Source organism: Cotesia glomerata, linkage group LG10, assembly GCF_020080835.1.
Source record: "Cotesia glomerata isolate CgM1 linkage group LG10, MPM_Cglom_v2.3, whole genome shotgun sequence".
Classification (NCBI taxonomy): domain Eukaryota; kingdom Metazoa; phylum Arthropoda; class Insecta; order Hymenoptera; family Braconidae; genus Cotesia; species Cotesia glomerata.
Genome location: NC_058167.1, coordinates 8,690,649 through 8,707,629, shown reverse-complemented (window position 1 = coordinate 8,707,629; position 16,981 = coordinate 8,690,649). Strand labels below are relative to the sequence as shown.

General features: G+C 24.7%; 2 protein-coding genes and 1 long non-coding RNA gene across 7 annotated transcripts in view; 2 read left to right on the top strand and 1 right to left on the bottom strand.

Moving 5' to 3' along the window:
- Positions 1-677: 677 nt before the first annotated feature.
- LOC123273246 (aquaporin AQPAn.G-like) lies at positions 678-15,922 on the bottom strand. 3 transcript variants are annotated; one of them, XM_044740596.1, is made up of 5 exons: positions 15,630-15,922; positions 15,283-15,379; positions 8,593-8,786; positions 1,231-1,374; positions 678-1,165 (listed from the first exon to the last, which is right to left on the bottom strand). In XM_044740596.1, exons 1-5 carry the CDS (start codon positions 15,738-15,740, stop codon positions 764-766), a joined length of 948 nt encoding a protein of 315 aa, XP_044596531.1. In that variant the 5' UTR covers positions 15,741-15,922; the 3' UTR covers positions 678-763. The 3 variants fall into 3 exon arrangements, with proteins under 3 accessions (XP_044596531.1, XP_044596532.1, XP_044596533.1); XM_044740597.1 differs by lacking the exons at positions 15,283-15,379; positions 15,630-15,922 and adding exons at positions 8,984-9,180; positions 9,453-9,924; XM_044740598.1 differs by lacking the exons at positions 15,283-15,379; positions 15,630-15,922 and adding an exon at positions 9,453-9,924 and having other exon boundaries at positions 679-1,165.
- On the top strand, positions 7,340-8,491 carry LOC123273293. 2 transcript variants are annotated; one of them, XR_006511299.1, is made up of 3 exons: positions 7,340-7,553; positions 7,971-8,048; positions 8,250-8,491. It is a non-coding gene; the product is annotated as an uncharacterized LOC123273293 (long non-coding RNA). The 2 variants fall into 2 exon arrangements; XR_006511300.1 differs by lacking the exon at positions 8,250-8,491 and adding an exon at positions 8,121-8,153.
- Positions 13,889-16,981, top strand: part of LOC123273257 (aquaporin AQPAn.G) — a 21,067-nt gene continuing 17,974 nt past the window's right edge. Inside the window, exon 1 of one of the 2 annotated variants that reach the window (XM_044740629.1) lies at positions 13,889-13,908. The gene's annotated coding sequence lies outside the window, so the exon portion shown is untranslated. Of the gene's footprint in view, positions 13,909-16,205; positions 16,359-16,981 lie in introns of those variants that run through there. The other variant, XM_044740626.1, reaches the window with a different exon arrangement.

Here is a 16,981-nt window from a genome sequence, read left to right as displayed (position 1 = left end):
GAGCTCAACTGAGTTTTCTTCTTACTGTGCTCTGCGCTTTCTAAGTTATTTTGGTCTCGCTATTTTAATCGGGCCAAAAATAACTCTGTCCTTTTATTTAGTACTTTGTGTTGCTCAGTTAGGTAAATATTATTATTATTATTATTTTATTATGAAGAAAGTAATCAACTAATCATATAACATTTATTTTCAGTTTTTAATCTTAAGTATAATATATACAAGTCTTAACAATTATATTTGTAATTAAAAAAAATCTACGTATTAGTTAATTTATAATTAAATGTCAATGAGATTTCTTTTTTTTTTTAGAAATAATGAATGATTTTTTAAAAAATATAAAAATATTTATTAAAAATCAATTATGTAGCTTCAATTATTTTAAAATATTTTTTTTTATGGAAAAAAATTTTTTTAATTAAAAAAAAATGTGAAAAATTGAATTTTATTAATTTGAAATAATAATTGTTATTATTAATTTATTTTTAATTAAAAAAATAAAAAATTTAATTTAATTTTTTAATTTAATAAAATATTTTATTCATTTAAAATAATAATAATCATTATTAATTTATTTTTAATTGAAAAAGAAAAAAAAAGTAAAAATTTAATTTAATTTTTTAATTTAATAAATTATTTTATTAATTTAAAATAATAATTATTATTGATAATAAAAAATTGTAATTATAAAAAAAAATTGAAGCTACTTAATCATAATTGCCAAAAAAAAAAATGAATGCCCTAGAGATAGTAAGCGTAAAACACCTCAAAAGTCATAAGAAGCTTCATCGTCATCTTTATTCTTGGCCCTGAGTCCCAACTTGTAAAGTCCTCCGGCGACAATCCCACCGACGACGGGTCCAACCCAGTAAATCCACTGGTCAGTCCAGGAGCCGAGGATCACCGCTGGGCCGAAAGACCTCGCGGGGTTCATGCTGCTTCCAGTGAGTGGAACAGCTGCCAGGTGGGCCACCGTTATTGTCAACCCGATCGCCAGCGGAGCCCAGCCGGTCGTGTCCCGACGCTTCGAGTCAGTCGTTGCGTGGACCACCAGCACCAGGAGAAACGTTACTATCGCTTCCATCAAAATCCCCTGACCACTGTCCACTCCGTCACTCAGGGTCGTCGCTCCTATTCCACGAGATGTCGTTGGTCCAGGTATTACGACCTGCACGTCGTTGGACAATTAAAAATTTATGCAATTTTATAAATTAATTATAATAATAAACTCACTTTCAGAACAGCTGCTCCAGCTATTGCACCACAACATTGACAAACAATGTAGCAAATTGCTCTTAATAATGAACAGTTTCCACTGACGACAAGACCTGCCGTCACCGCAGGGTTAACGTGACACCCAGATACTGGTCCAAGTACCTGAAAATTAAATATTTTAATTAGTTTTATTTTTATTGAAATAATTAATAATTAATGTGAGTACTTTAAAAATTACATTGATGATAAAAAGAATTTAATTCTTTTTTTTTTATGATGCTGAAGTCAGCTGACAGCCGTCAATATTTTTAATTTTTATAATAAAATAATTACAATTAAAAAAAAAATTTTCACTAATAATTTTTTTTTAATTTTCACATGTAGAATTGTTTTTAAAAATTTCTTTTAATAATAATTTCGTTGTTACAAAATTATAAAAAAATTTTTAATGTCAGTTAACTTCAGTGTCTTTTTTTTATTATACTGAAGATTAATACTAAAGTTAGCCGACGTTTCTAATTTTTTTATTTTTTTTATTTATTAAATTGAAACAAAAAAATGAAAGTGAAATTAGTCGACATTTCAAAATTTTTAGAAATTTTTTATTGAAAAAATTTTAATTAAAAAATTAAAAAAAAAATTTCAGATGTAAAAAACTTAAAAAACTATAAGTGCAATTTTTTAGAAATATCTTTTTAGTTGTAATTTAATTAATAAAAAAAATCAAACATTTTTAGACGTCTGATAACTTCAGGTGTCATTACAAAAAAATATTATTTAAAAATTGCACTTAAAAATTTTTCAAGTTTTTTACAAATGTATTATTTTTTTTTTTATTTTTTTAATAAAGAAAATTATAAAAATTTTTAGATGTCGGCTAACTTGATTTTCAATACTGAAGTTGGCTAACAGCTGTCAATTTTTTAAATTTTTATAGTAAAATAATTACAATTAAAAAAAAAGCTTTAAAAAATTTCCACTAATAATATTTTTTTAAATTATTATTTTTGCGACCGAATTATATACATATAAATTAAAGTTTTTAGCGCCTGGCTTGGCAACCAACCCCATTTATTTTTTCAAAGTTTATCTTTACTCTCATTTAATTTCTTTCATTTCTTTCATTTAATAAACATCTTTATAACTCGAACAGATACCACAAAAGCTTTCAGCTTCACTAGTATTCAAGTTCGGTGGATCCCCATCGAAATTATGTAAAAAAAGAGAATATGTCTCTGGACCAATATTGAAGATGGAATGTCCATCCGTTGGCTTGAATTTAGGTCTACTAGTCATTTGACCGCTAGGCGCTAAAAACTTTAATTTTTTTTAATTTTCACATGTAGAATTGTCTTATTAAATTTGTTTTAATAATAATTTCATTGCTATAGAATTATAAAAATTATAAAAAAATTTTTAATGTCACTTTACTAGTGTATCTTCTTGTTTTTCCGTCGATGAATTTTTTTAAATAATTATTTTTATAAAAATATAAATAATAATAATTTATGATTCTAAAAGTGAAACAAACAACTATAAAATATTTTTTTGCACTAATTTATTTTTTAAATAAAATAAAAAATTTTATATAAATAATAATTAAAAAATTTAACCTTAAACTTTTCTTCTCAACAAGAATTCTTCCACTAGATCACCGGCAAGTTATTTAAAAAAATTTTACAATAATAATTTTAAACTAAAAAATAATGTAAAAATTTTTTTACAAAAAAAGAAGACAAGTAATAAAAAAAAAAAAAAGAAAATTCACCTAGATTATTATTATGCAAATCTCAAAATATAACTACTGACAGTCTAATAACTTTTAAAACCTAAAAAAGTAATTGCCTGAAGTAACACCGGCTGAGTAACTATTAAAAAAGTGTATCTATCTTTTGGGTAGGATTAACGAATGAATAAATAAAATTTATCAGAGTAACTAGCAACTAGTCTCTAAATTAATCATTGAAACTTCTATTTGCAGAAACAGAAACAGATATAGCACTTGGGGCCCGATGGCCCCTCATATGCTCGGACCCGGCAACCCAGTTCTCATACACGACAGCAAGGTCTTCAGCAGCCCCGGGCTATTCTTTGAGCACATATGCGCTAACATGTTACCTATTGCGTAATTTTCTTCATTCGATTTATTTTTTTTCAGCTTATTTTGTTATTTTTTATTTCTGATTATTTTTACCTCGTATCCTTTTTTTATTTCTATAATTAATTGTTCGTTAGACGTTTGCTTTAATATTAACTTTTAATAGCTTCAAACAACAATTACCAATAATAATAATTATTCAATTCAATAATAATATTAATTCAAGAAAAATAATTAATTCAAATGTTACTTGCAAATCTTATTTATAAAAAAAAATTCAATAAGTGCGTTAAAATTTTCTCTGTTAATTTAATTAAAATTTTTACACATTAAAAATCAATATTAAAAATAAAAAGGCGCGCAGTAGCCCTATCGAATCCGGCCCTTGCTTACCAAAGCATTGGACCGGGTTCGAGTCCGGCGTACACCAATGAATATTTTCATTATTTAAGTGTATTATTCTGCTCAGCCCAAAAAATAAAACGAGTCCCAATCTCAAAAGTTTACCCCGTACCGCAGTCGCTCATGACCTTAGTAGTTTATGCGACTTTAAACAAATTAAAAAAAAAAAAAAAAAATAAATAAATAAATAAAAATTATAATATAAAAGTATCTGAAAGAATTAGTTGGCAATTTTAGTGCCCTGAGGTTACGGTGACCTACAGCCCCCAGACATAATATTCGCGTACTAAAGTACTTTTACATGGTTATATATATTTTATAATACCATTGAGGGAATCTTATCTGATATATATACATATAAATTTATCAATTACCCTTTTAATAATTATTAATTCATAAAAGTATTATTTATTGATATTTACATAACACTAGAGGATTAATATCACGGGGAATTTATTGCTAAAATAATTAATGGTATTAAATGGAAAAACTAAAGATTAAAAAGTAATATATCACGGTAACTAATCACTGAAGAAATTTATCGTTTGAGGTGTTAATATTCTTTAAATTAAGACTTTGTTGAACGTAGCTTGGCTTTAGCTTCAGGCCTCGTCCACCGTCGGTTTACTTTGCTGATTGGTATTTCGCGGTCGAGGACACCTTAACTGACTTTTAATTATTTATTTTCATTCATTATGCACTGTTAATCTCCACCACAGATTACAGTGATTGTTTATTCATAAAACGTCTTTAAATAATAATAATCTTGATGTCTTGATTTTTTTCTGATTGACTAGTTTGTTCTTTGTGTGCTCGTAATAAATTGTTTCGTTAATTACGATGCATTCAGCTTGATCACTATCATTGTTTAGGATAATACTTCTGTTTCTTTCATTAACTCAAGACAATTAGCTTTATTATATTTGCATTAATCCAAAGAATGTCTATTACACATCTAAAATAACTAGGTGGACCCTATTGACAAATATTAACAAGGTATTCTTTCTTCTTTTTCAATACAAGCTGTAAAAAAAATTACAGTCACTCACTTCGTAATTTAGACTTGCGATATCTCTCAATAGACTTTATTAATTAACTAAATTATTTTTTTATTAATTTAAGAGGAGTTGAAGAAACAATCTTATAAAAATTTTTCATTAAAATCCAGGTAGTTTATTTATAATAAAGAAAATTATATTAAAACTGAAGGAGTCTATCTTCGGACGCCATTTTTCTATCTAGCAGCGCAAAAAGAGATTTAAGTATATAAAAGGCGGGAATTTGAAAATACAAGGTGTAAAAAAAATTAGTCACTCACTTCGTAATTTAAACTTGCGATATCTCTCAATAGATTTTATTAATTAACTAAATTATTTTTTTATTAATTTAAAAGAAGTTGAACAAACAATCTTACAAAAATTTATCATTTAAATCCGGGTAGTTTATTTATAATAAAGAAAATTATATTAAAACTGGAGGAGTTTATCTTCGGACGCCACTTTTCTATTTAGCAGCGCAAAGAGAGATTTGAATATATAAAAGGCGGGAATTTAAAAATACAAACTATAAAAAAAATTACACTCACTCACTTCGTAATTTAGACTTGCGATATTTCTCAATAGACTTTATTAATTAACTAAATAAATTTTTTATTAATTTAAAAGGAATTGAACAAACAATCCTACAAAAATTTGTCATTTAAATCCGAGTAGTTTATTTATAATAAAGAAAATTATATTAAAACTGGAGGAGTTTATCTTCGGACGCCATTTTTCTATCTAACAACGCAAAGAGAGATTTGAAAATAAAAAAGGCGGGAATTTGAAAATAATTATAATTTAAAAAGGTCAAGTGTTAACGAAAAGGAACGTTTGTGCAAAAGTAGGTATTAAAGTATCTTAAATTTAAATTGACACTCCTCTTACTTTATAATAATAATTTTATTTTAAGAGAAGTGTTCGAAGTACGAGTGCTCGAGGCATTTAACCGGCACGCGATTCCACCTTACACTTGTAAGTATATACTGTAAGTACAGCGTATTAATTTATATATAAATACTCGATCAAGCAAACCAATGTCGATTTAATCGCAATAAATTACATCTCTTGCGTAAAAAACTAATGAAACAGGATTGTTAAAAATCTAAATCGAGTATAATAAATTAATTGGCTTGTGTTTAAATATCCGTAATTTGTGTGTTTTTAAATAAGTAAGTTATTATTTTATTTAAATGAATAAAATGTAAATAAAAATGTAATGTGAATAATAAGTTTGTTTACTTTTTAGCGTGGGGACTTGATGAGTCACGAAGGAGTTTTAATGCTGCGGGAAAAAATTCGGCTCCTGACTTCTCAGAGAAGAGGGAAAGGCAAGTGCACGGATGCAGAGCACTTGGACGTCGGCATGATCAGGCAAAGGAGTTTAACAAGTCGGAAAGAGGAGAATGAGTGGATGTAGTAGGTTGTCAGAGCCTCCGGGGCAAATTGCACCATCCGACAGTTAGACCCCCTTGGGCGAATCCGCGGCCTTATTTACCCTTCTCTGGTCTATGTTACACTATTATGTGTTATATATCATATATTATATATCATACATCATACATCACACATTTTGTAAGTATTTTCTTAGCTTGTGATACTGTAATCTAATTCGTTTGTCTCCTCGACGGATATCCTATGCTGACTCCTCTGCCCCGAGCAGTTCGTCGTGTGATTTTTATTGAGTATTTATTATGTATGATGTATTATGCATGAATACATTAGTATATATTTATATATAATATATAATACATTTATTATTTAATACGAGGATAATATAAGTGAAGAATTGTTTGGTAAGAAACAATGGCACTCTCGAGTATAAATATGTAACTAAACGCCCACGGTTATTTAGGGTCATGACGTAATCACAGTCTATGTGGTCTTACTGAGATTTGTCAATTCAAATGGTTATTAATAATTTTTTTTTTCTAAGTATGAAAACAAAATAATTAAAAGAAATTTTATTTTTTTTTTTGTTAGAATTTTCGAGGGGCTCTAAGATAATTATTTTAAATTGATTTTATTGAAAAAAAATTTTTTCTAACGATCATCAATTTAGATGTGATTGATATGATTGTTTGATTATGAAAAGTTATGCGTAATATATTTGCAATGATGGAATAGTTGATGCTTTCTCTTTACTCTTCATTTACCAAAAGGTTAAATCTCGGTTTTTATAACAAATTATCTGTGAAAAAAACCCGATAAATTAAAATAATTTTAATTTTCAAATTAATAATAATAATAATAATAATAATTTCATTAAAAAATTCAAACTTATTATTATTATTATTATTATTATTATTATTAATTATTAATTATTTGAAAAAATACTGTTTAATAATAATAATAATTTTATTAAAAAATTCAAACTTCTTCTTTTTCTTCTTCTTTTTATTATTATTATTATTATTATTATTATTATTATTATTAATTATTTGAAAAAATACTGTTAATAATAATAATAATAATAATAATAATAATAATAATAAGTTTGAATTTTTTAAATTATTATTATTATTATTATTAATTATTATTTGAAAAAATATTGTTTAATAAAAAAAAAGTGATAATAACAATAATAATAGTTAGTATTGAGACTTAAATGTAAATAACAATCATTTAAAAAGTAGCGACAGTTACGCTTAATTATCCCGACCTTATCATCTAAGTGTACATTGTCATTGGAACAAATTTGTTGACACGAAGGCGTCTGCATACCCGCGATTGATCGCGAGTCATTTTGCACACCGAAACTCCGTGTCTTACATGTAACATGTAATGCACATTCGCTCCTCACGGTAATAAATTGTTTCGGGGCCGAGGTCGCTTAAGATCTGTATACCGGCATGCCGCTAATTTAAAAGGACTCTTTTCTTCCTCTCGATATTTCTTCCTTCTTCTTATCATCTCTATCTTATAAATAATAATATTAATACTCCTAATCGCTATTATTCAATCACATGCAATTATATTTAAACTTATTCAATCGACAATTTGCTAGTTTCAAAGTCATTAACAGAAGATATATATCTAAATAATAAATCACTGCTAAGTTTTATTAAATTGTTTTTTACCTTTAGTTTTATTAAATAATTATATACTATATATTGTTGAATTAAAATAAAATATAAATTAAAGTTAAATAAATTATTATCTTAACTTGTAATTTACAACAGATCGTTATTAAATATTATTTTGTGAATTAAATTTTTTAGTGAATGGAATCAAGCTCTCTCTATTTAACCGTGAGGTCAACGCCGATTATCTCAAGGAACTCATCTTCTTTCTAGCGTGTAAGTATAAATATATATAATTTATTTATATATATTTTTTTTATAATAATTGTTTAACTTTTTTTTTTTCAGATAAAAAAATCGAAAAATTTGCATTTATTGTTCTTGAATTTTTTTATTAGTATTTTAATTATTTAATTTTTTTTAATTATTTAAATAAAAAATTTTGAATTAAAAAAAATTATTTACTAATTTTTCTAGATCAAGATTATCCAAAAAATATTCTTCTTGAACAACAATGCAATTACTAGACTTTATATAAAGTAAACATCACATAAAATTTTTTTTATTTACTGAAATAGTTAGCAATCTTTACCGAGGAATATTTAGTATCTAACGTTGCAAGGCCGCATGATCTGAATGCAAATTAATCGCTAAAACCCCAGCAAGTATATTCAAAAATTTGTATTCAGCGCGCGGCCAAAAATAGAGGAAGTAAAACGTATATTTTATTAACTTATTTATATTATATTATATTGTATTGTATTATATTATATTATTATATCATATTAACATATTTATATTTATTCAGAAAAAATCTCACCTGAGCTAGCGCAGCAACAGCGAGACCAAAAGTAAACGCGATGTGGATCACAGTCGGTGGATGAGATTCATCCCATGTGAGGCAGGATGCGCACCCGATAAGGACCAATAAAAATGTTCCCAGAGCTTCGCTGAACAGCGGCACCAGGAACTCAATTTTAGAGACTTCGTCCAAGCCTAGAAAATCTTTTGCACCTAAAAAAATATTCAAACTAATTAAAAATTTTAAATTGAAAATTTTTAATGAAAAATTAAAAATGAATAAAAGTAAGTAAATTATAAAAATAATAAACGTTATCCATTTTAATATTTATATATTAAATATTAATTAAAAATTCGGTATTGCAGATAGTTATACCTCGCGTCTAATGAAATAATCAAATTAGACTTACTTACATACACTTGATTAAACATCATGATCGTTACATCTTACGCGATGGCAAATTTGATCTGGTTGACCTTATCTCACCGGTGGGTATTATAATTAGTGGAGAGAACGAAATATGGACATGAAGGAGCAACTAACGTGGAATTATAAGACTAGGTGAATAAATATATGTCAGTAGCCAGTCGGATTGCGGTTTGCCAGCTAAAATAAAAATTCTTTAAGCCGTTTAGATCGAGTAAAAACGGTTTTATTGTCATGCCGATCGATTTATTCCTAATTGCAATTTCATCAAAAACGACTAATTAATTTCGTTTATTTCACCTGTGTCATTGACATGATCTACTTTTTATCAACTATTGACTACTGACTATTTACTGTCAATTAAACTCTAAAGTTCACCGGTGAAAAAATTAAAACTATAGAAAATTATCTAATTTAGAAATATTTTATTTTGCGGTGATAAATTTACATACCTTTCCACGTCTTGCTCATTTTTTTATCTAAATCCTCTATTCGGTGTCACCAAAATACCAGTTCCAGTATTATGTAAAAACGGGGTTAGAACATAAACGGTATTCACTCGTAAATTATTTCAGGTGAAGAAACCAAATTTGTTTATTGTTTTTGTTTTTATTTTTTTTTTTTTAATTAGATTATTTATTGAGAAGAAAAAAATAAGATTGAATGCACGAGAGGGTATGGTGGATTATCGAGTGCGCGACCCGCGATTTCGCCTTCATATATCGGCAAGCATCCCCCCTCGATCTCACTTTCCCTCTCCAGAGATATCAGTGTTCCCGTGTTTATATGTTATGTTGTATTGTGCGTACTTGATTCGTGTATGATGCTGCTAGGTCTTCGAATCGAATAGAGCTCAGCTCATATTATTTATAAATCTAAGTTCTTAAGTTTTTACAGTATGTATCTTTTTTATAACTACTAGTACTATTTGGTACACGGTTTTTATACAAAGTTTATCGTCTATATTCTCGCCCACATTTATCGGCTAATTGTGTTACTATTATCAGTTATTGTTTCGATTGTTAATTAACTCCATATCGTTTTTATTTTATTACTCACGTTCATTAGATTATTATTTTTCTTAGTAATGAGTTATTAGTGACAAAAATTATATTGATCAGTTTAGCTTTAACTAAAATTTTTATTATTATTATTATTATTATTATTATTATTATTATTATTATTATTGAACTAATTTTTCCATATTTCAAAATTTAATAATAATAATAGTGGCTTAAATTTTTTTAATTAAATTATTATTATTATTATTAAATTTTATAAATATATTTTTAATAAGTAGAAGAAATCATTATTTAAATATTAAATTTATTATTATTTTTTTTTATTGAATATTTTATGCGATGTTGATATAAAAAATTGTTAAATTTCTATAAGTCATAATTCTTAATCATGTAGTTATGTACCACAATTAATAATATGTATTTAACCTAGAGTTTTATGAGCCTGCATTGTATAAACTTTTTTTCTTTTCTTTTTTTTAACAAATGTGTGATTCATAATTTTGATTAATTTCAATTTTAAACTCTCAATTACCAGTTTCAAATAATTGTCAAAAATCTCACATTAGATTTTTAAAAAATTTATAAATATGAAATGTTATATTGTAAATTAGTAAAAAAAAATTGGAAATTTTTAAATAATTTAGAAAGAAGAAATGAAATATTTATGAACTAAAAAAAATTATTAATAATTAATAAAAATAAGGATATTATAAATGACATGTAATTTTTTTCTTATTAAGTAGATTGATACTGGAAATTAATGATACATTCAATTTAATGATTTATGACAAAACAAGAGCTATTAAAAAATAGAAACAGAGAGATGTCATAAAGCTTGAAATATTAATTAAAAAAAAAACGTGTAATTGAGTTTAATTGAAGAAGTAGTAAGTAAATGAGCGGTGTTATTAGTAGCGGTAGCTGTACTGAGCAAACAGACTTCCACCTGCGGTTTTGACCCGATTATAATACATTACTTCATATAAAGTGTACCTACTCTACTCAAGAATAATTTGTAGATAATGTAATTGTAATAATGTCAGATATTATTCGTGCAAACAATTTTGTAACCTTGCTCGAATATGTCGCACTATACAAATATATATACATACATACCGAACATGTTTAAATTAATAATTTAGTAATGTATTCGCAGATTCAATCTAATTTGTCAACCGTCACGCTTGATGTACTTATCACTTGTAACTTAATTTCTATCAGTTTGTGTAGCCATACATTTTTTTTAATTAGCCAAATATTTAAAATAAAATTGCAAAATAAAATTTTTAATTAGAATAAACAGATAAATTTTATAAAATTAAATAGACATTTAATAGTAAAATATAAATAGAATAATTATAAAATATTAGTATTAGTAATAATAAATAACACGAATGATTTAATTTATCTTCAAGGAAACAATAAGAATTATAAAATTATTAGTTAATAGTTAATATCGTGTGTGTAATTTTTATTTATCTTGTCAATCATTAGGATGCGCACTCACTTTAATAATGAATTCAATATTAAATCTAATTCCTCTGTACTAAGTAATCTAAGAAAACTAAAAACAACTAAGAAGAAAATCAATTTTTAATATGAAAATTAATTTAGAATATATCTGATAATTTTAATCATTTTTATATCAAATAAATTATTTTTTTTTTAAATTGACGTAGAAATTTTAAAAAAATTATAAATGCAATTTTTTTAAAATAATTTTTTGATTAAATTTTTTTGTTAAAAAAAAATAAAAAATAGTCAAGTCACTGCTAACTTTAATGAAAATTAATTTAGTAGATATTTAATAATTATTTTAACAAATAAATTATGTCAAAAAAAATTAGAAAAAAAAATTGATGTTTAGAAATTTTGAAAAATTAAAAATGCAATTTATTTTAAATAATTTTTTTAAACAAATTTTTTCCAAATAATTTTGGTATCAAATAAATTATTTCAAAACAAAATTGACGTGAAAATTTTGAAAAATTAAAAATGCAATTTTTTTAAAATAATTTTTTTGAAGAAATTTATTTGTTAAATAAAATTAAAAAATGGTCAAGTGATTGTTAACTTTAATGTTATATTTTCAATTGGAAAATTTTTTAGATTTTAAAAAATTAATAATTGATAAAAAATTAAAAACATTTTTATATGATAGAAGTAAATAGATAAAAAGTAAATATCGCATGTCGATGCCTGGAACAATGAGATGGCATCAGTGACGAAGAAACTTATGGTTAAGGTTGTTCGTTGCTAGCCGGCAGGTAATACTAAACATCTAAACATAATTGTGTTAGATATTGTTACATAAACCTCCAAGAGCATCATCACCGTAACGTGCAATTGTTGATTAAGTCTTTCATCTATTCCTATATCCTCTCTGGCCATCATAAATACCTGCCTCTAAATTGTCATTAAACTGTTCAATGCGCTTTGTAAATATTTAACTCATTATTATTGTAGTTATTTTCATTTTTAATGGAAATTTTTATAGCCGTGTTTTAGATTTTTATATTATTTCCTGACAAATACATTTTTTATGCTATGGTTATTTTTACATGTTTACCGGAAACTAAAGTTATCAGCTCAGAGATTTTATTTTTGTTTCAAACTGCGTCTTTGTTTTTTGTTATGTAATTTTTAAAGAAAAAATTTAACAATGAGCTTAAGAAAAAAATTCTATCTCAATAATTAACTGATAAATTTAATTAGAAAAAATTTTAATTAATATTTTTAGAAAAAAAAATTTTTATTCTTAAATTATCAATTTTTATTATTTATTTTATTTGTCATATTTTTTTATAAAAAAATCTATTCGAATTTTTTATCTAAGTTTTGGGTTGTAAAAAGTGACAAATATAATTTCTACACTTACTTTTTATTTAACTAGCAATAAATTTTTATTAACAGATAATAAAATTTATTAAATATTTAATTTTAAACTTTCATCAATTTTTATCAATTGAAAAAAAGTTCATCTAAAAATTATAAATGCAATTTTTAAAAAAAAATTTTTTCTGTACTTAATTTATTTATTAAAAAAAATAAAAAACATTTTCTAATTTCAGTGTCATAAAAATTTCTAAAAAAAAAGATACTAATGTAAATTTAAGAAAAAAAAATATGTAATATGTGGATGACTGAAAGTAAAATTACAAGAGTTATTACCCTAGGCAATATATTAAACTTGCGACATTTATTTTCAGTCCAGTGTCCTCAACTCTTTTTATATTATTATTTGCAAATGTTATAAATGATAAAATATCTCGAATTAGACTTTTTAGCGGCTTCTCTTCCAGGAACATTTCCAAGGACGAAAATTAAGCAAGATAGAAAAACCCGCGAGAATTTTTTTATTCAACATTCTTATAATTGTCGGGTAGCGATCGAGATTGCATGAAAAAAATCACAATAGATAATTAGGAAAAACTATTGTAATAAAATTAGCTGTCAGGTTTTGTTAAAGCTCTAAAAATTCTGTGTCATAATCCCGCGATCAAGGTCAAAGAATATGTAATATGTGATATGTAATATAATGGACCGGTGATGAGTCGTCAGTTTGTTTTTTATGGCACAGTAGATTAATTATTTATTTATATATGTTTGTACGGCGTGAGAATTTCAAAAAATTTTTTACCAACCGGTTTTACTTTTGTACAACAACGAATAGAGCTAATATTTTCAATTCAACGTTTGGTTTATTTATTTTCTTTTTTTTTTTTTTTATTTAAATTTGTGACTACTAGTCTAAGGCATAGATGCTGTCAGATGCTAGGTCTGTTTTTTTACAAAGATTTTATTCGGGAAATTTTTAAATCGAAAGGTCCTGGAGAATCGTGACTGCAGAGTGCGCTATTTCTTGGATCGGTTTTTAACTCTATCGGTATGGTTGAAAATTTTATTGTATGAATTTACTGAAGAAATTTTTGACTATAAATATTACAATATTTTGTTATTGTTCATTATTATTATTAATATTAATTAATTTTTATTAATTATAACAGACTTTAAATTTTAATAAATATACAAAATTTCTAGTTTCATTTTTCAAAATCTTGAAAATTTTTATTTTATAAATTTTAAGTTATTTTTTATTAAAAAAAAATCAAGTGCTTGGTTATTAAGATTAAATTGAATTAATTATTAATTACTTACTTAATTATTTATTATTAATTTAAAAGAATAAATTTTATTGAAAAAATGAAGCGATTATTTCTTCAAATGAAATTTACTTAAAATTTTTAAAAGTGAATTTCTTTAAAAATTCATAAATTAAATACCAATATTACAAATAATAAAATTGGTTTAATTTTGAATAATTTATAATATCTTCTCAAAAGAACTAATTAATTATATTATGAATCATAAAATAAACCTGATCTCTATCTACTATGTCAAAAGATAGTAATTACATTTTAATTCATATACAAACAATATCTATTATTCATTAATGTCACGGTCAAGATCAATATAATTTTATAAAGTTATTTTTGTCTACAAAAAAATATTCTAATTTTAATATTTTTAATCAATAGATTTGTTTTAATGTAAAAAATTAATTAGCTTGTATTAGTTCAATATAATAAAAAAAAAAAAAATGAATGACTTACTTCTATTACGATGTTACATTACACCTGAATTTATATGAACATTAAATTAGCCGACATCGGAAAATTTTTATAATTTTCTTATTGAAAAAAAATTAAAAGAAAAAAATTGACACGTAAAAAATTTGAAAAATTCTAAGTGCAATTTTTTAAAAATATTTTTTTACTTATAATTTTTATTGATTTAATTAAAAAATCAAAAATTGTCACGTGTCTGCTAATTTTAGTATCATGAATTTTTTATGATATTGAATTTAGCAAACATCTAACAATTTTTTAGATTTTTATAACAATTAAATTATAATAAAAAAATTTAATAAAATAATAAGTGCAAATTTAAAAAAATATTTTTTTACAGTAAATAATTTTTTCTAAACATTAAAAAAATTGTTAGATGTTTGTAAAATAATAACACTAAAGTTAGCCGACATTTTTAATTTTTTGATTTTTTGTAATTATTAAATTAGAACTAAAAAATATTTTTTAAAAATTGCACTTAGTGTTTTTTAAGTTTTTTACAAATGAAAATATTTTTTTATTATTTTACAATAATTTTTTTAATAAAAAAAAGTTATAAAAATTTTTAAATGTCAGCTAACTTAATTTTCATTATAAAATAATGATTATAATTTTTTATAAATAAAACTTACGTCCTTCGTAAGAATTCGCATCCTGCTCGCTCACTGAATCATCATTCGGAGTTTCTGGGGCTGGAACAACAGTCGCAATGTTCATAGCAGCCGGAGTCTTGAAATAGAAATAAAAGAATGAATAAAAACATAAACATAAACAATTATTAAATTTTTCCGTGCAAAAAAAAAGTCGGTGACAATTTTCCCGCAAAAGATAAATGAAGATCACTGAAAAAAAATTAGCCGTGTGCTGGAAGAGGAAATTGCATAATTGCAATAAAATATTTCCACTCCGTTACTGCAAATTGCATTCAACCACTAAAGAACTAAATAAATAATAATAATAATAAATAAAAAAAACTTACAATAAAAACAACGCGCCTTTGAGCGGCCTTATTAAATTCTGTATTACGAGCAACAAACTCTCGCCAAAGTTGCAAATAAGACTCGTGCGTACCAACTGGCTTACCAGGCATTTCAGTGAACCGCTCCAATCAACCCTTACTACAATCCACCGATATACATGTAACACTAGAGCCCATTGAGGGCATTCTAACCCCCCATTATTCACTCCCAACAATCTTCTTTACAATTCAAATTTAAATAACACGTTTAACCTTTCTACCTGGAACATAAAAAATTTACAGCTAATAAAAGTAATTTCATTTTAAAAAAAATAAATAAATAATAGTGTGACGTAAAACTAGAGCAACTATTGCGCAACGGTAAATAATAATTAATAATATTTGTCAAAGGTTTGTTATAACAAGCGTTAACGGTTAAGTTAAACGTAAACGATCCACCTGGCACATGTGTCAACTAATATGTGTTTTATTTTTCTATATACCTAGGCCTTGACACTAGAAAATATTTTCTGCAGTGTCAGCACACCGCTACTCGCTGCGTGATTAAAACCATCGCTAGATTATTATCTAGAATAGAAAATATATTAAATATTAATTAAATGTTGATGTTTGTTATTCATGTTTTTAAGTGAATTTTTAAACCTTTTTTTTTGAGGAAAGTACTTCCGATTCTTGTTACGTGATTTAGTAGCGCATTTTAGAGTTAGTGGGTATTAATTTGCATTTTAGGTCAGTTTTTTAATTAAAATACTTTTTTTTTTAGGTTTTACATTTAAAATGTATTTAATAATAATTTAAATTTATTTTTTTTCAATTTAATTTAATGTTTAATTTGTTTTTAAAGATGTGAAATTCAAAATGGCGGACATGTGACAGTTTTTAGATTATTTTTGAAAAAGAAATTATGGATTAAAAAATTAAAAGTGCGATTGTTTAAAAATGATTTTTTTAATTATTGATAAATTTTATTGATAATCGTTAAAAAATAATCAATTTTTTTTTTAATAATACTAAAGTTAGCCGACATTTTTAAGTTTTGATTTTTTTTTAATAATTAAATTAGAATAAAAAAATTTTTTTTTTAAATTGCACTTACAGTTTTTAAAGTTTTGTACAAATTATCAATAAAAAAAAATTCTAAAAATTTTTAAATGTCGACTGACTTAATTTTCATGTTTTTTTTATTGAAAATTTTTCTTCACTGTTATAATATTGAAGTTGACAATAATACTAAAGTTAGCCGACGATTTTAATTTTTCGATTTTTTTTTTTCATTTATTTAATTAGAACTAAAAAATATTTTTAAAAAATTGCACTTACGGTTTTTTAAGTTTTTTATGAATGAAAATTAA

Coding starts and splice junctions, on each gene's coding strand:
- LOC123273246 (XM_044740596.1), bottom strand. CDS start 15,740: ATGCCTGGTAAGCCAGTTGGTACGCACGAGTCTTATTTGCAACTTTGG. Junction 15,380..15,629: donor AAAGGCGCGTTGTTTTTATT/GTAAGTTTTTTT, acceptor TTCTATTTCAAG/ACTCCGGCTGCTATGAACAT. Junction 1,166..1,230: donor CTGGAGCAGCTGTTCTGAAA/GTGAGTTTATTA, acceptor AACGACGTGCAG/GTCGTAATACCTGGACCAAC.